Genomic DNA, 19,593 nt, shown 5'->3' with positions numbered 1-19,593 from the left:
CCATGGCCACAAATTACTATTGCCCATCATATTAGTGCTATTTTATACAGCACCACGAAAAAAGATCCTCTTGTAAATTAATAACATGACAATTAAGATAGATTGTTATGGCTGACCTGCTCAAAACTGGAATCCATTGAGTTTGTTTGAATGACATAATTTTCAATGTATTTTTTCTTGCTTATCCTCTCTACACTGGATTATAAAGAAAGTGTATCATCATACCAGATGCAATGCACTTTATAAAACACATTCTACAGCAACTCCTCAATCAACTTTCAGGATTGTCAAGAGATTTTTGGTTTTCCCTCTGCTTCTATGCTGGAAAAACAAACTAACAGCACGTACATTCAAAGACTGTATACTTTCCTACACAGCCTAGAGAGAAGATGCTCTGTGCTAAGTTCTGCTGCCTCACTTGTGGCAGCATTCCCAAAAGTACAAACATTCCCATCACATGCCAGTAAAATACACACACAGAGAAAGGCTGGAATGACACCCTCCATTCCAAAGTTTTGTTTCTGTGCTTACATTCCTCACATTTCTGCATGTGCATTATCTGGTATGTAAGACTGCCAACATTATAATCCCTTTGCTCTGTCCACCTTAAACATTCTATAACACTGTACACTACTACAAAGTTTTTTTTCCTAGGAAGATTAAAATTCATCCAGCCAAAATCTTCAGAGTGACAAAACCAAGATATTCCTATCCTTCTATGTCTCATCAGGGTTTATTCATTCACTAGAACAATCTGGAACTTGAGGATTGAACAACAGCTTCATCCTGAGCCCAGAAATTTAGAATCATCTACTGCTCTGGGAAGGAGCCAGCTATAACTCCTATGGGTTTACTTTTTTTTTTTTTAAATAGACAAACTACAACCTTATAATATACCCCAATATTTATAAAGCTTTATAAACCTTGATGCTTACAATGTCAGATAAGTGACTCATATATTCTGAATCAAATGTTAATTTCAAAATGTTTTCTGAATACATATTGCCACTTAATGTTCTTTTTATTAATTGCACTTTTTGGATTAATTTTCCCTGGCTAGCATTACATTGAACTGTATTTTACATCATTATCAGACAATTGAAACATACCTGACTACTCATAGTGGAAGATAACTTTCTGTGGTAAAGACTGACAAAGCCTTTTATCACTCTGTCAGATAAATCAGGTTCTCACAAAATCCCTTTCCCCAAATTTAATAGGTCAAGGTTTTCAGCCTGCTTCAGTACAACTAACAGTATCGATGAAAAGCTTATGAAACCAGAAATCCTATAGGTCTTTACAGGTTGATGAAATATTTTGATTTTTAACTTATGCTTCTGATATGGTCAGTCCTTCACATTATTCTTAAAATCTATATTCAAAAGTAGCACATTCTAATAGTGAAAGGAAAAACATTAAGGGACTTACTCCCTGGTTTGGTTGGACAGTCAGTCCTTCACATTAGGTATCATTCTTAAAACCTGTATTCAAAAATAACACATTCTAATAGTGAAAGGAAAAACATTTAGAGAGTTACTCCCTGGTTTGGTTCGACCCTTTTCTTCATGACTCTAAAAAAGCTATTTTTCCTTCAGTGGAAACCAGAAATTGGTTGTTGCACATACAGGCAGTTATTTTTAGCTTTGACTGACAAAATTCTTCCCTCATTTTACTTCTCAATTTGTCTTAGAAAAAATGTCTATGCCCTTTAAGTCTGGCACTTAATATACAGAAGTGTAAAGAGGAGTGGAACATGAAATCTAGAAATGTGAATATATTGTATATAAGTTTCTTTAACTAGACTGAATTTAGCATTCATGAAAAATCACATTAAATGCAATGAGGAGACATGTCTTCCATTTTTCCCCAAGTTAACAGAGTAGCAATGTCAACTATATCACATTTCTCGCTTTGGATGTTCCTTCTCCCTGGAAGAATTTCCTCCAAAGGAGCTATTTCAATTTCTTTTACAGTGAATCAGTTCCCTGTTGAAGCCATACAGCAAATGGACTAAGTGACTGATTTAATTCTGTGGATTGCAGCAAGAAGATGTGATAATAGATTTAACACAGCAGTTAATTTATTTAACACACAGTGAGGAAACTTTTAGCACAACTAGGACAACCTACAACTGTAACAAAAAATGTGTCTTTTTATAGTGGCTGGACAAGGGAGTAGTGGACTACCTCCTTCTGTAATGTTGTATTTAATTCTTTTCACATTTGCAAATTATACATATCATGGAGAGGATCTGAAAAAATCTCCCACAGTCAATTCAGTGAGACAGACATTAAATACAGAGAAATTCTGCTCAGTATTGATCAGATTCTGCATCCTCAGTGACCCACCACCATCCATCTACACATTAAACCTGCTTTCATCTTATTCAGTAATATATACACCTAATAAATATAACATTAGGTATATATAATATACATCTCTGCTGAGAAAAGATAAGGGGAGAAGAGATTGGAAAAAAAAAATCAAATCTCTCTTCAAAAAGAAACCTATGGCTCAAGCCATCTCTAAAGGGGGCCTTAGGATCAGCCAGGCACTATCACACCATATCTGACTCCCCAACCTGGAAATGACTCATGGCATCACTGAGGGACTTGTTACTGCCATCAGCACACACACCTCAAACAGCATCAGCTGTGACCTCCATCAAAGCTGGAGATTTCTCTATAAAAGAACAAGATTTCAGATGGGAGAATGGAAGGAAACTTCTGAGGGATGAATAAAATCTTTACTTTCTCCACACAGTTAATGGAAAGAATTGAAAACTCTGTGTTGGATATTCCAAGGGTAAAAACCAAAACAATAAAAGGTGAGGGACAGAAAGGCTTTTTTAGAAAATTGAAGTCCCATCTCAAAAAGCAGCATCCACTCACTTTAGAATTCACAACCTGCCAGGGTTGTAACAGACAAGAACCAAAAGTCTCTTGAAATACAGAGATTTTCCCCCCATTTATAATTTATTTTGGACTGACTGATAGGCTTTCCAGAGCTCTGGCTGTCACAAGAGGGGGACAGGACAGCTGTCCTTGAGAATGAGCATCAGGGAAAAAGGCCCCTGTCTGCTCACACTACTGAAATGGGTGACCTGATTGGATGCCAGACATGCTCCAAAGCCTCTCCATCGCTTCCCTTCTTAGCCGAACGGGGGAAAAATACAGCAAAAATTCATGGGATGAGAAAAGGACAGGAGCGATCACTTACCAAATACTGTCATGGGCAAAACAGGCTAGAATTAGAGATATTATATTTGAATTTATCAATAAAAAATAAAATCAGAGCAGGATAGCGAAAAGTAAAACAAACCTTAAAAACACCTTCCCTCCATCCCTCCTTTCTTCCCAGGCTCTACCTCCTCCCCCTCAGCAGCACAGGGAGATGGGGAATGGGAGCTATGGTCAGACAATCACAGGTTTGTTCTGCTGCTGGGAGAAGCATCCTGCCCCTGCTGCAGTGTGAGGTACCTCCCATGGGAGACAGTTCTGCATGAACTTCTCCAGTGTTTGTCACTCTTCCACAGTGTGAGTCCTTCCAATACACCCTGCTCCAGCATGGATCCCTCACAGGGTCACAAACCTGCCAGGAATAGCAGCATGGGCTCCCCTCTCCATGGGCTGCAGGTCCCTGCTCCAGCATGGGCTTCCCACAGGTTCACAGCCCCCTTTGGGCATCCCCTGCTCTGCTGTGGGCCCTGCATGGGCTGCAGGTGGGTCTGTGCATCCCTGTGCCCTCCCTCCATGGGCTGCAGGTGGGTCTGTGCATTCCTGTGCCCTCCCTGCATGGGCTGCAGGTGGGTCTGTGAATCCCTGTGCCCTCCCTGCATGGGCTGCAGGGTCACAGCTGCCTCACCAGGGGCTGCAGGGGAATCTCAGCTCCAGCTACTGCAGCAGCTCCTGCCCCTCCTTCACCCTGCCCTGGGTGTCTGCAGGGCTGTTCCTCTCATGTTCTCAGCCTGCTCTTCTCTGGCTGCAATTACTTCTGCAGAATACATTTCCCCCTTGTTAAATCTGCTATCAGAGGCATTACTCCCATCACTGGTTGGCCTGGCCTTGGCCAGCAGCAGGTCCATCCTGGAGCTGTCTGGTCTTGGCTCTGCTGGACATGGGAGAAGCTTCTGGCAGATTCTCACCAAAGCCACCCTGCAGCCTTGACAACCACCAAAACCTGGCCCCTCAAAGCCAACACAACTGCTGGCCTCACTTTCTGCAGGGGCTGACACAGCTCACAGACATTCTTTAGCCAATCTATGGTAGTGAGAAAACAGGCAAACCAACCAACACCCCAGAAACCACTAGGTCTCCTTCTAGGAAACAGGCAGGCTGTTATACAGAAGCTGGGTGGCTGCAACACATGCAGGAGTGATGCATGGGATCCTCCCTGCTTTTCTCAGCTCCAAAAGCACCTCTGCCCACCAGCTGTACAACCAGAGGATGTGGTAGGGCTGCAAAAACCTGTAAAAACCTGGCTGAACTGTGCTGTCCAGTTCAGAGATAGCTCTGCTTCCAAGTCAGGGCAGTGAGAACAGTGGAGGAGCTCACCCTCACACACCCAGACTCCACCTAAGTGTCATTCACACTTAAAATCACATAATCACCATCAAAAGCTGTAAGGATCCATAACCTCTCACAGAAACATGGCCATCTATGACATTTAGCCATGGGTGCCACTCCATGTTAGCCAGACAGCTATTTCAACTGAGTGACTTCTCTGACATTGCCAAAGAAGGCAGAATTCAATTACACAGGCTGAAATAGGATACAGGTTCAACTGGATCTTTGATGACCAGCAGTGTTTAGGGCTTTCATTTCACGTCTCATTCAAAAGATAAATGAGTACCATTCCAAAGATGAGATTGCCAACAAACAGAGAATGTTTCTTCAGAAAAAAATCAGCTAAGAAAGGTAATTTCACTCTTTCACACATAAACTTTACCATTCTGTTTGTCTCTGAAATGACTGATGTACTTAGTAGATACTACACGCTGAAAGAAATAATTCAGATGTTGCACATTTTAAGCAGTAGGAAACTCCAGCTATTGAACTGCCTGAATTGCTAAATCAGAAGTTGCTTTTTAAAAGCAAGAAAATGATTGATGTATTTAGGAAGAATTCAATTTCTACAAATGTGAAGGACGGAACCGATTTTTATCATAGCATTATAAAAAGTTTGAAAATAACTCTGACATACAGTTGCTGGAGGTTGAGCATGACTGTTATTTTAAAGTTGCTTCAATTATAATGGAACTAGCAAAGGAAATATTCAACCAGAACCATACCGGTTTCCTGTTATGCTTCATACCTACCCTACCTTAAGCACAGTATTATTTTAACATCTTGTATATTCTTTCTCTAGGGAATGAGGGCATGAAAAAATGCCTAACAAAAGCAACAGGAATCTGCAGAGTGAGTAAGTGAGCACTGAACCTGGAATGGGCTTTAATGCCACACTGACTGATTAGCAAGCCTCTTTCAAACACAGCAGGTATTACTCCATTGATTTTACTCATTTATTTTTAATATGCTACCAGGTATGGTATGTTGGATTATCCAGAAAAAGTCCACTGTGAAGGGAAGGTTTTGGGTACGTTAGGTACTTTCTGCAGAAAACTGACACATAACTAGCAAAAGAAGGATAGACTACAAAAATGTTTCATTTGATACACAAAAAGCCTGGGAGGGAAAAAAGAAAGTTTCTAAGGTTCCATATAAGCAAACCTTCCTATTTCATGTCTTCTCTGCAAATAGATATGAGTACAACCCTAAGGATAAACTTGTTTTCTTGACTCCACACACTGCAAGTAATTGAGCAGGTTCTGCCAAGAGTCACCTCCTTTAGCTGTGGCTTCTTTGCTGCACTGTAGTATTGTACAATTCATGAGCTCTTCCTGGAGCAGACTGTTGGAAACCATGGGTGCTACTCTGCAAAAACAGATACTCTGACTGAAATTCAACAGAATTGTGGATGTTACAGAGGAGATGCCAGTAAAGAGGGGATGGCACTCCATACAGCACAGGTTTAACTCACATTTTCACCCTGACTCCTTAAAGCAAAATAATTGGATTAGTTATCCTCATTGTACATAAGCTACAATCTACATAAGTCACCTAAGAAAGTGATTTATCCCATTTTATTCACCTCCCAAGGATTACATAAGTTGGTACATGATCTCTTCCTCCAGATATCAGCCCAATGCTTTAGTGGTGATTAATTCTGATCAACATGGGAAAAGCTCTCACCCAAAGACCTGCATATATAACAATAAACTACACAGGAAGGTAAAATATTCCATAAAAAACCTAACAAAGCACCACCAGCACAAAACCACCACCCCAAACCAGCTTAGTGTTTTTTCCTGGCTTGTAAAATCAAACTATTGCATATACATGTATAAGGCACAGTAAACACTGCTGAGTTGTCTCCTTGTGTGAGGGTCAGCTGGGTGATGAACAGTGCTCTTGGTCTGGGAGACTGACACTGAGATAAAACAACTTTTTCTTCCACTGACAGTTACTTGTTGATTTGCAGACAGATGTCCCCTTGATCCTCAGAGACGGTCTTACTCAGATTTTTCTAGTAAATATTCTTTGATCTATTCCCTGGTATCTTTACAAATGACAGCTTTGTTTTTTCCATCACATTAAGATGTCACCCTAGCCATTTTGCAGTAAGCACCGCTGGGGCAAATGCTGCAAACAGCTTGGCAGCAAATGGAGCAGGACAACCTCAGCCACCTGGAACATCTGCCATCCCCAGGTCTGTCACACCCTCAGGAGTGACACGTCAACCACAGCCACTGTTCTCTGGAATAAGCTGAGCATCACTTGCTTTTCACCCCTCTTGTCTCACTCTATCCTGGCTTTGCCTCACCTTGAAATTAGGGGCTTTCGGAAAAATCACATGCAAAGCCTTGTGCCCACAGCTGCACAGCTGGTTTGTTTCCCAAAATAAACCTCATTTCGTATGCACAAAAGATCATAGATAGAGAAAGGCAGGGAGTTTTGACATTTAGCTTACTGTACTCATGGAAAAATCTCTTTCTCTGCTTTGCTTTGGTTTTTGTTTGCTCTTTTTTAAACCAGGCTCCTCGACTTTGATACACACCTAAAGATTAATCCAGTTTAAGAATCAAAGAAACTGCACATGTAAATACAATTCTCACATTTTTCTAACTGTCGTGTCCACAGGAATAGACTACAGGGGGTTTTACCCAAAGGACTGCAGAACACAATATATTCCAGAAGAAGTGATTTAAGAGATGAGAACACCAAGACATTCTGCAGCTTCTTAGACAACAACTGCACATACTGCCAAATATGATGGAACAAATCAGATAAAGACCTCCTCATTCCCATGATGTGACATCACATACTGAAGATGTAAGCACAGCAACACTTCATTACACACCTGTGAAATCAGTGAGGTGCTGAAGAATCCATATATAACAACCACTACACAGCAAGTCTTGATTTACTTGCTTGCAATATAATTAATAGAATTCAAAGCACATTTCTCAGCCATGGTACATACTGAAATATTATCTCTCACCCCAATATTAGACAATTCTTTGCAGGCCCAGCTCAAAACAACGTGAAAAAATAACCCTAGTAATTATCACATCCTGAGATCTGCTGCCATATTTTACCCTTGCTTCTGTTCACAATCAGCAGGTAGTTCTTTGACATCTCTCTCTATTTCTATGTGATGTGAGAACATATTTTTCAGTGTTTTGCAAAGCCTAAACACATATGTACTGCTATCACAGATACATCCACCTCCATGAGCTCCAGTACACACAAAGCCCTTCCACTGTCCCAGAAACATGCTCCCATTTATTATGTACCACTTTAGATTGCAGCTGTCACAAGACAGGGGAGAAAAGCTATGGTGAACTTGCGTTTAATCTGTTTTGGAGGCAATGCTGTCCCATTGCCAAAAGCCCTCCTGCAGCTCCTGGAAAAACACTGCACTTTCCTTTCCATGCCCCTAGTTGGGAGTCCACTGCTTCAAACCCTTCTGCAGCTTCCAGCTCATCACCCAAAATGATAATTTGTACAGACAGACAATGTAAACAAATCCCAGCACTGGTCAGATCCCAGAATGTTCAGATGCATCTCTTAGACCCACACGCAGGACTCCAGCACATGCAGGCAGGTGTTCAAGGAATGCCTGCAATTTCCAGGCATTCAATCATCTGTTTACTCCTGCCTTTGACATTGTAGGTTGTCCTGTCTATCCCATCCTCACCAATGGTGACTACTACTCCACAAATACAGAATAACTGTGAGCCTGTCCACAAAACCAGCATTAAAACTCCACTGACCTGCCACCCATCCACAGACAGAAAAAAACAGCTCAATGAATTATCCAGAGTTTTTCTGTTGTAAAGGTTGCAAAAAGATGACATGGATGCAAAATTGGGGCACTTGAGTTCATGCTGCCAGCAGTTCTCACAGAGTATATCTGCACTCCTCTCTGCACATTAAAATGTCTCTCAGGGGCTTTTAACAGGGATCCCTGCCAAGGATGCACCTGGGTTCAAGCCCACAGTTACAGATGCCTATCTGCAGCTCAGCCACCATGCTGCAATCACACAGCAATGTCACTAAAAATTCCAACAGCAAAGGTTTCCCACACAAGTATCACAACTCTGTTAAATACAATCAAATGGTAATGATCACAGAGCTCACAGATTTCAGCCCTGGCAGAAGAACACAAAATGAACAAAAAAGAAGTGATTAGAAGATAAAATCAGATCCTAAATATTACAAAAATTCAGTTAGAAGCATCAAGCACATACTTGAAGAAACAGCATTATAAAGAATGGGTGGAGAAAGGAATTACTTGACAGTATCTGTGAATATCAATTTGCAGTTCACCTTCAAAAGGAAAGGTAGCCCTAAACTGTTATGATGATTTCTCACGTCAACCAAAGCGAATGGCACGAGGTAATTCTTCTTAGCAGCATGCTGAATTATGTATCTGTACATAAGCCTTAAATGTGTATTTTAATTTCACCTCAGTAAATTACTGGTATAAATCCTGCCCTTCTCAAATATCTCTGAATTTTTAATTAACTTAATATCATAATTTCAACCAGGCAGTCAGAAACTATGAGTAACATATGATTTATACTCAGAAGTAAACACACCTGCTTTTCAACAACATCTCTAATTACTGCCTCATTTTACCCTTTACATGGCATTGAAGCCAATTTGGGTCATACTGTTTTTAGCTGGTGACGAGTCCTTTCAGCTCACAAATAATGTATGAGATGTTGCTGTGTTGTCAGTTTGAAGGACATTTTCGAATGTACTGTGGCAAATTTAATACATGACCAAAACACATCACTTTACTTCTGACATGCCTCACTTCACTACGAGCTTCCACCAGCCAAGGCTTTGCCAAGAACATTTAGGCTTTGGTTTGAATCATTGCTCCACCACTTTATTGTCTTAGGTCTGTCTCGTAATTGAGGGAGTGGGACCATATACTGAATAAAACAAAGTGCTTATTCCTAATGTTAAAGATAACAGGAGGACAAACAGACATGGGGTTAGAATACTTAGTGTGCAAAGCCAGGGCACCACAGGGAATATTTCCCTGTCTGCTCTGGGTGCCCTGACCCCCAGGGCAGCACTGACTCTGACCCTCATCCATGGAGAAAGTTTCCCAGAGTTCAGGATAGACTGGAATCCACAAAAGTGTGAAATAGATTATAGAGAGCAGTGTGGGTGTATCACTGGGTGAGAAATGGAGGGTTTGGGATTTTTAGTATGTTGTGGATGGCAGCGAGATGGAGGGCACATGGTGTCATCCTGGGTTTCTTCTTCATGCTTCTTCTTCCTTTTTCTCCATGGGTTTGGGCGGCATTTTGTAATTGGGCAGGAAAGTCCCCATTGCAGCTCTTTGGGATCAGTTATTGGGTTAAAAGGGGAAACAATCCAGGTGTCAGTGCTTAATTGGATACTTTGTCTTAAAAGCCCTTGTACCAAGAGCTTGTTGGCCATTTTGTGCCTTCTAATGAAAAGCTGCTGAGCTCACAGCAGTGAGACTGTTTCACTGATAAGAAATAATAAACACCTGAGTCTGAACATGAATTACTGTCTCAAGTGCCTTCAGTCCAGACCCAGAGAAACCCACAACTGGCACCCCCACAACTCAGGTGTCCTTGGGGGGAGAATGAGGAAAGCCTTTCCTGAACTGCCTCCTGCTCCTGAAAGCACCATGCCTGCTAGGGGTGATCAGTGAAGCAAAAGGAGCCCTGCTTCACAGCTGGCTCATCACCTCTCTACTCTGAGCATTCAGTCTGGCCAGGACATGCCCCTTCAGAAGGCTGAAGCTGTTCTCACAGATCTGATGTGCACTTAGCCACTGAAATATGCATATGACACAAAATGTATCTGCTGAAGTTTTTAAACCCTCCAACACAACTAAAATGTGACAAATTCTCATACACCAAGCCCTGCTCATTCTCAAACCAGCCTGTATGTCAGATTTCTCAAAGTTAGCATCATTATCTTGATTTGTAGCATACTAGTAAACTCTATACATCTTCAAAGAAAAAAAATGAACTGCCTTCTGGCTCAAGTTGTATAGATTTTATTCACAGGAGCTATAGCCTTCTGACATCTACCTCTAAATTGCTTGATAGAATGAGAGTACCACACCTGCCATGCTTCCTTTGCCTGGTGTGCTAACTCATATTGTAGATCAAAACAATACAAAAGCCATGAAAAACACAGGAGTCAAAAATGGTTATGTCCTCCATTTATCAATTTTAAACCATCACTTCAACAGTTTAGAGAATCTGTGCTCTAGATGTGAAGGTCCCTTCACAGCTCTAAGAAAAAAGAATGTTCTGAGATCCCTGGGTGAAGGAATCCCAGGCAGAGGAGCTGAAATGTGGCCTGGGTGGGCAGGGCCCCTTTGGGCAGTGCCGGTAGTTCCATACATCACACACACAGAGCACATCTCCAGCATCCTGCATCCCTCTGGGTGTGCTGATGCCTCTGAGCAGCAGATGTTTGAGGGAGGAATGAGCAAATTCCACATGGGTTAGCAGCAGGAGGGATTAGCAGCAGGGCAGGCAGGGCTCTGAGGTCGCAATGCCCTGCACTTCTTCCCTGTGATACTGCCAGTGCTTACTGCTGGTTGGCAGGAGACTTGGGAGGGTTTTTCCTATTTAAAACAAGGCTACAGGCAAAAATAATTAAGTACTCAGACTTATTGTAGATGAGATGAAAATATTAATGTCTTAGTTCATCCTTAAATAATCATAAACAATGCTGACAACTAGAAACTGTGGGCTTTTAGTGTACACTGATGGACTACATCCACAGAAGTATTTAGCAGTTTTCAGAAACTATTTGAAGCAGATTTATTGACAACTGGGCTTAAATGACTTTAACAAACACACAAATTACTGCACAATCTCTGGGTTACAAGTGGTTCCACTAATCCAACTGTGACAGTTATTTTTCTGTTTTCATTTATTTCTTCCTTAAAACATTCACCAATTATGATCTCCTCCACACTACAGTAACAATCCATTTCATATCCAAAAATAAATACATGGAATAAATACATAGTAGCAAATATGCAGTGCAAAAAAATCTCCCATACTTGAATTAGTTAAGTAATATATAACCTCAATAAATGCAAACCAAAATAAAATCCCAAATCTGCAAAATAAAGAAAATAATAAGAGTCCTATATGAGTTTGATAAGATCCCTTTGTCCTCATTTAAGGTAGAAAAGGAACCAGCTCTTTGTGAAACAAACTGAAAGGTGGAACTGTGAGGCTGTCAGAAGCAGATTTTGAAAAAGAAAAATCTGGGAACAGACAAAATCTAATCATGACTAGTGAGGTATCATGGAATAGGCTGTGATTCTATAAAAACTGTGACTTAGCAACAAATCAAATATTAATAATTCAATAACTTGAAGTGAAAAGCAATCATCGGAATTCTGGTCTAATTTGCACAACAAATTTAGCAGAAGCAGGAAACCTTGAGCTTGCACCACAGGAAACTGGTGGAGCAAACATTTTTCATTTGATGTCCCTTCTAATTAACTAAAAGTGCATGCTGGAAGCAAAAGCAGATACATCCCTGATAAAATTCAACATGGAAAGTTTCAGACAAGACAAACTTTAAGTGCAGAAAAGGCAGAAATGGAACAGTTATATCTTCACTGGAGAGAAAACATCAAGCAGAATGAAAGAAGGAAAGGAATTACTTCTTCCACATACCACACTTCTCATTACCAAAGAAGTTGTTTTTCAGTAAAGCTTTACCTTTCTCACAATGACTTCCAGTGAATCCAGAGGGGCAGAGACATTTGTTAGGAGCTACACAAGTCCCACCATATCTGCATCCTTCTTCACAGAATGCTGCAAGATAAAAGGAATATGTGGGTAATACTTCATTTTTTAAAACATACATTTGAAGGGTAATTAGAAAAACATCTACATTGTAAGCAATTAGCAGAATTTAGCATATTTAAATTCAGTCCACCTGCAAACACAGAGAGAAGCAACTCTAAAATAACAAGAGAAAAAATCTCAGATTACACCGTAGGCAAACCACCTCACCAATAAAAGATTAGTAACCATCTGGAAGAAGAAGAGAGGAAAAAATACATCATGTGTTTTTAATGGGGCTGATCATCTTTCCATTATATTGAATATGCAGATGACAATTAAAATGCTCTGCTAATCCACAGAAGCCAGGCAGGTTGGATGGTGTTAAATACTGTGTTCCTCACTTCTATCAAATACTTCACTGAAATGTCTGTGAACACATACTATTTTGCTTTTTATTTTTTTATTGCAAGGGCTAAAGTATGTTTTGTGGAATTAAGAAATTAAATAGAGTGAGGATCATGACTGAAAAGATGAGAAGGGTTCAAGCCCAGTAAAAATGTGATGTCATTTTTGATGGAGCAATGCTGAAGTTCTCCAGAAGTGTATGTGCCCAATAACTGGGATTTCAAACAGCTGATGGGTCTCATCTTTTCCTGCCACCACTGGGTGATGTTCCTCTTGCTCACAGCCAGGTTGGCAGAAAGTCCACTGAGTGTGCAAGAAGGGCTGCTCACTGTTTAAAGTTATTGCTTTTATTTCTTTAGGGGAGAGAGGAGAAGAGAAAGAGAGAGAAAAAGAGAGAGAGAAAGAGAGAGAGAAAGAGCAAGAGAGAGAGAAAGAGAAAAGGCATCAGGACACTTCTGCACTTTGCACTGGTACCCTGAGTAGGACCCTTGCTAAGAGTAGCCCCTACCCCTGACTCACTCCCTCCCTCTCAACACTGAACTTCCCAAGTGCCTGAGTGGGTCTGACTGCACTTTTGAGAGGAGTTACAATTAATATTTAAACAGCAGCTCTCTGCATCTAAGCTAATAACAGATTTGCAAAGTGTTTCCTGCAAGCTAAAATCACAGATGGAGTGTTGGCAAAGAGATGTTACAAATGCTATGAAAAGGCTTAAAGTGCTAAATAACAGAAGAAATGTTTAAGATTTATTTTCCACCACACAAAAAATAAAAATAAAGTGAATAGATTTCTAGGCATTAAAAAGAACATTTTGCAGTTGTTAACCACTTAGAGGCAAAACCCCACATCATTGTATCTCGTGACTGAACTGACAGACATATCTGCTTTACTGTAAATACATAATTCATAGCATGCCATGCTGTTTTATGGAGGAGAAGAATGCTAAAGTGTTTTAGACAAGATCACAGCAGAATATTGTAAGCACCCCTGGAGCAAGGCAGTGGTGTGGAGAAAGAACAGTCACACTTCCTCCCCATCAATGCACACACTCCATATGGGAATCTTCTAAAATATATCTATTTTGAAACCAGCCAATTTCTGAATGAGAAGAAGAGAAATATGGTGTAAGAGTAGTTTGGAGGGGTTTTTTTTTTGCATATAAATATTTGTAAGAAAGTGTAACTGTGCAGAAAGCTGAAAATACTGGTAAGAAACACAACTCAAAGTATACAAAAACCATTATGAGAATCAAAAAATTCTTTCCAGAGCTATTGAAAGCATATTTACTCATCTCTAGTCTCAGCATTCTCAGAGAAGGTGCAAGTTAAATTCCACATCTACATGTTTTCTGGTTTGAAATTGTGAGTAAACAGAGACTTTTGTGGAGTAGTAATACATTTCTGCACAACATCAAAAGAAGCAGAATTTGTGGCAGAGCAGATACAAAGGAAAAATAAAAAAAATATATTGGCAAAAAAAGCTAATAGCTCATCCTTAACATATCCCATATTACACTGGGAAAGAACCTCATGGGGCTCTTAAGAGAATTCATAAAGGGGAAAAAAAGATTATGTTTATTGCCTATAAAAATCATGCATGTCCACTGAAAGTTATTAGTGCTGATAGGGACAGGCGGGTAAGAAGGGCTCAGTGAGAGCTCTCGTGCACTTTCTTTGCCACCATAATGGATAGTACCAACTTAGTACTGTGAAACATCTGCTTCTTACAGTAAATCCTGTTAGGAGGTCAGCAGAGTGAGGTGCCATGTCCTTCTGTTCTCTTAAAAGGATTTCTAGCAGGGGAAGATGATGTGCCAGGGCTGGTGATGTGAAAGGTTCCCCTTAGAAGTTGTATGTTGTGTGAGTGTAGCAGCCAGATTGACAGCCACAGGCACAGCCAGGTGTGCATTCACATCTAGAGGAGAGGCTGGCATGCCTCTCATGGGCCAAAACTCTTCCCATTCCTTCCTTCAACTGTACCTCCTATATGTGTACTTGTCACTGACATATTTTATGAAAATCCCTTTGCTAGGATTTTTTTCCTGAGAAGCCTCAGAAAAGAAATGTAAGCAATGATTATCTGATGGCTGTGGAATGTGGTCTGGAGATGGTTTACCAACAGGTGCATCTTTGATTGGTCCCATGTGAATTGGTTTTAATTAACGGCCAATGACAGCCAGCTGTGTCAGACTCTGAATCTGTAACGAGATTTTATTATTCATTCCTTTCTAGCCGTCTGATGTCTCCTTTCTCTTTCTTTAGTATAGTTTAATATATTATTTTCTCTTAATATAATATATATTATAAAATAATAAATCAGCCTTCTGAAACATGGAGTCAAGATTCTCATCTCTTCCCTCGTCCTGGGAACCCTCAAACACCACCACACATATTCAAATGTGCTAGCACTTACTTGTCAATTAATTCCAAGTGTTACTGTCCTTTATATTTCCCATCTTAGCAACTGACAGGGAAAAAAAACAAAACCAAAATATTTGCTCCTGAACGCCCTAAGGAGCTTCACCACCTCAGGCTGCTGTGAGAAAGGCCTTTGTCCTGCCCAGGAGTTACCCAGGCACCAGCTTGTTCCACAGATGTTGGAGGATGAAGCTGAGGAAGAAGCTGAGAAATAGCTGCAGGAGAAAAGAATCCAACTCTCCTTTTCAATTTTTGTAAATGCTGAGAGATCCTCTGCAACACAGACTAACTGTGCTTGTCTTTGTCACTCAGGCTTTGCTGGATTGATGGGATGTGCTTCATCCTCCCATTTTTATGCAAGAGGAGAAAACCCCAAGGAAGAGTGCCAGCACAGTCGTGCTGTTCCCCAGATGGTTCTTGTACAAACCATCTCATTCTGCATTGTAGAGGCTTACAGGATATAGAACATCAAACCCACGACTCTCAGAACACAGTTAAAAATCACACTGAAGGCTGCTGTCCTTAACTGCTAAAAAAGAGCTCACAGTACTGCATGCAGTACTGATGGCACTACTCTGAATTATAAAAATGCTCAATACCTCTAATAATAGGTTTCAATTACATTTCAATATACAGTTCCAGTTGCTAGCAATTTTACCAAACTTCATTTATCTGAACTCTTTTCTCTAATAGCCCTGCCTTTGGCTGCTGCCTTTTAACACATTTTCTCAAAATTAATTCATTTCCAATAATGAGATTTTTTTCCTTTACAGTTAGCAGAAGAAATTAAGTAAAATCCTTACATCCCATCTGCACCTTTGCCTTATGGACAAGAGGACCCAACAGGGAGCTGCTCAGCAACTGAGGAGGAAACCAACTGGAGTGCCCATGCTCTCCTGAAAATACTTGCTTAGGGGCTTGTGCTTTCTTACATCTCATAGGGGCTCTGTGATGCAGATTTCCACTGGGGTTTGGACCCCTCAAAATCAGGGGAGGTGGAATTACCAGTACCACAGAACCAGCAGTTCTAAATGTTGATTGCAGACTCCCTCCTACTCAAAGTTAACACAAGAAAGACAAATCATGGCTGGATCAAATATTGCTAATGTATTCCCATGAGTAGATCCTGTCTCTGAAATCATTTGCAGGCTGGAAACTTTGATAAGAAGGATAGGGGTTACTGAATTTACCATAAAGTTTTTATCAGGAAAATTAAGTGAAGATGCCATTAGGGCAAAGTCTACACAAGTAAACTTCTATTGTTTAGAGGCTTATTCAGTATCCTGTATGTGAAAGAAACAATCTGTTGATTTCAGGAGGCTTCTGCCAAAGTCAACATATCTCTGTAATGCCAACAGATTTCTTCCTCCAAAATAAAAGCCTTTATTATATAAAGATCTTTCCTAAAGAGACATAATTTCTCTGTAGAGGAGGAATTTTATTTCTGATGCACAAGCTGCACTATTCTGGTTTTTGTAGGGCAGCACAGTGCACTACCTCACTGGGCTACCACAGGAGAGCAGGTACTGTAGCACAGAACCCTCAAGTCGAGCAAATACCTCTCACTTTTCAGTGCAATCCAGTAAATACTACAAAACACTTATACTTGAACATACAAAATTGTTTTTGTAAAAGAAAATAAATAAATAAAGCCAAATAATTACCCAACAAAATTTAAAGGAATGTTAGTTTATTCTGAAGAGATACAAAAGTCCTTCCTTTGTATCCTTCCCAAATATTACCTTCCCAAATAAATATTATTACATTAAATAATGTATTACCTTCCCAAATAAATATTATTTTTTTATTTGCTATATGCCTGTGAAGTTAAAAAATGAACATTCAGGAAAGGCAAGGAAGGGGTCAGGTACAGACTGCCTGGGTAAACAAAAACAGGCAGTGTTGGAGGAGAGACAGGCTGGTGTAAGTGTACAAGGAATTGGATAATCAGTTGATGGAAGGAGCAGAATTTCATTAGCTGATTGGATTTACTCAGACAAGTACACCCAGGGGTGCACTGGTAACAATCCAGCTGTGTAAGCTGAATACCAGAACAGTCAGATGGCACCAGTTGCTCAGGTGGCTTTACAGGACAGCTGGGAAGGTGGAGAGAAAGCCCACAACTAAAATAAACTAAAAGAAGGGAGCAGTAGGGGCTCTGCCCTTTCCCTCTGTACTCAGGTGTGACACCATCATCTATAAAAGCACAAAACTCTTTTTGGTTCAGTGAGCTACATCCATTGGACACAGGGTGTGACTATTTCACACACAGCCTGTCAAATGCCACTGGAGACCTTTCACAGCTGGCTGCAGTCAGAGAAGGACAAATCTGCCAGGAATGAACCCTGGCCAAAAGAATGGTCCTGGAAAATTTTCTTCCAACATGTTGCAGCATGAAAGGCAGTGTGGGTCAGTCTGGCACTCAGGATGCAAACACATCTGAGAGGGGAAGACAAACTCTCAGCTGGGCAGCTCTCACTTTTGTGAGGGGCTTGCCACCCAATTTATGCTTCAGATTTGATGGGCAGTCTGTAGGAGGGTTATGCAGTTTGGAAAGAGCCTATAAATTTCAGATTTTCTATCAGCTGATCATAAAGCTGTTATTCCTGAATTATTTTAATAGAAATTTCACATAGAAAAGGTACTTTGCAAATGTAAGTAGGATAATTTCTGCCTAGTGTAGTCACAATTCCAAATCCTGGCAGTACAAAATGTGTAAGTCTATGAGAGCTAAATTTGAAAAAAGATCAATGAATTCCGAATTTAAGTTAGGAGATGAGGGGTTTTCAAAGTACTCAAAAAAGCATGAAGGAATTCCTTAAAATTTGGCAGGCAACACACAGTGAAAGACAGAAAAAGGGCAAAATCGAAAATTCCCTAGCAGGATTATGAAGAATAAAAAACACATCAGGAAAAAATTATGTCAAATATAATAAGCATACACACATACTGTGCGTTAGTTTGTGTGTCCATGTATGCTACATAATATTTATTGAAGTGGTGAACTATTATTTCAGAGTTTGTCAGTAGGCTATTTCAGCTGATAAAGCAGTGAATCTTTTCAAGTTTCCAGTGCTCTGTCACACAGCACTTGCACAATGAAGATTTAGGTGAATTTGGAAGGCTGAGCATATCTCTCTAAAGGCTCTAAACTCTGAGCCCCTTCTTTGTTGCAGTGTGATGCTAAATTCTCTTGTTGCTCGGTGTTTTGCTTGACTGATATGTAATCAAGCTGTGGCTATTTGTAGGCAAGCAGCAGGCCATTCATCTGGATGCTTTCAGGGTGGGCTCAAGTGCTCTTTAGGTAGAAATGCTGAATTATTTTGAAAAATGAAACCTAAACTCCTGAAAATTAGTACAATGAATCACAGTGATAAATGCTAATAATTTCCTTTGTACTACCCCATTAATGGAGCTTACTTTTGAATGTGCAAGTTACCCACCCTGATTAATACATTTTCACCTAAAATCTTTTCTAATGAACAAACAAGCTATATTTAATTAAATTAATTCAGAAGGCATATTGAATAGACAGAATCTGTCCCTTCTGCTCTCTTGGTAAAATGGCATCCATGAAACCGTTATTAATGTCAACCTTATTTTATGGCTCTGGAGAAAGATATGTGACAATTTTGAAAAATTTATTTGAAAAAGATCAATAGAAGCAGTAAGAGACAAAAGCAATATAATAAAAATTGTCCTGTGATATATTATGCTTTTGAAAGCATCTCTCCCATCCCCAGATAACTGTGCTAAATGAATATTCTTGTTGCCATTTTACTGCTCTGCTTCCTCAAGGCTAGACTCTCCAATATTTTTAGTGCATCATTTTAAGCCAACTGCAGCTGTCTCTCTAGCAACCTAATAATAAGCATGACAAAATAGGGCAGAATACTTCTTCCACAGACCAACCCAACATCATCTTTCAAAATTCAAGTCAACAGTTTAAACTGCAAAATCAAACTGAAATTTACTTCAAGAAATGACATGACACATGGCACTACTGCAGTTTTTCTTTGCATCACATAAATGTGCTTATTGTACTTGCTGCTTGTTTTAACAAATGGGGGTACAATATTTCATATTTACAAACATAACAGTTTCTTTAGAAATCAGTAATGCTTAAAGAATCCTAAGTTAAGGATAAAGAAGCATGTTCCAGAAGCACAACAGCGTGGCATTTACATTTTCTGAAAAATCCCTTCACCCAGGATTTTTCTCCTGGGAAGCTGAGATGCCTCAGAGAAAATGGAAAACAGTTTTTATCTCATTTTCTTCTCCTATGTTTTGCTCATGTGGAATGTGTTTGCAGATTGTTTACCCACAGGTGATTGTTTCATTGGATTCTGCTGTGAGCTGTTTTGGCTCTTTGGCCAATCAGGGCCAAGCTGT

At 40.1% G+C, this 19,593-nt stretch overlaps 1 protein-coding gene across 5 annotated transcripts in view; it reads right to left on the bottom strand.

Moving 5' to 3' along the window:
* Positions 1-19,593, bottom strand: part of NELL1 (neural EGFL like 1) — a 275,070-nt gene that overhangs the window by 49,654 nt on the left and 205,823 nt on the right. For all 5 annotated transcript variants that reach the window (XM_058025608.1, XM_058025606.1, XM_058025607.1 and 2 more), the window contains one exon: positions 12,311-12,406. In XM_058025608.1, the coding sequence (XP_057881591.1) occupies positions 12,311-12,406 (96 nt within the window). The remainder of the gene's footprint in view (positions 1-12,310; positions 12,407-19,593) is intronic.

The sequence above is a fragment of the Melospiza georgiana genome, chromosome 6 (assembly GCF_028018845.1).
Source record: "Melospiza georgiana isolate bMelGeo1 chromosome 6, bMelGeo1.pri, whole genome shotgun sequence".
NCBI classification, from domain to species: domain Eukaryota; kingdom Metazoa; phylum Chordata; class Aves; order Passeriformes; family Passerellidae; genus Melospiza; species Melospiza georgiana.
Note: the sequence above shows the minus strand (reverse complement) of the source record. Positions and strands in the feature narration are given on the sequence as shown.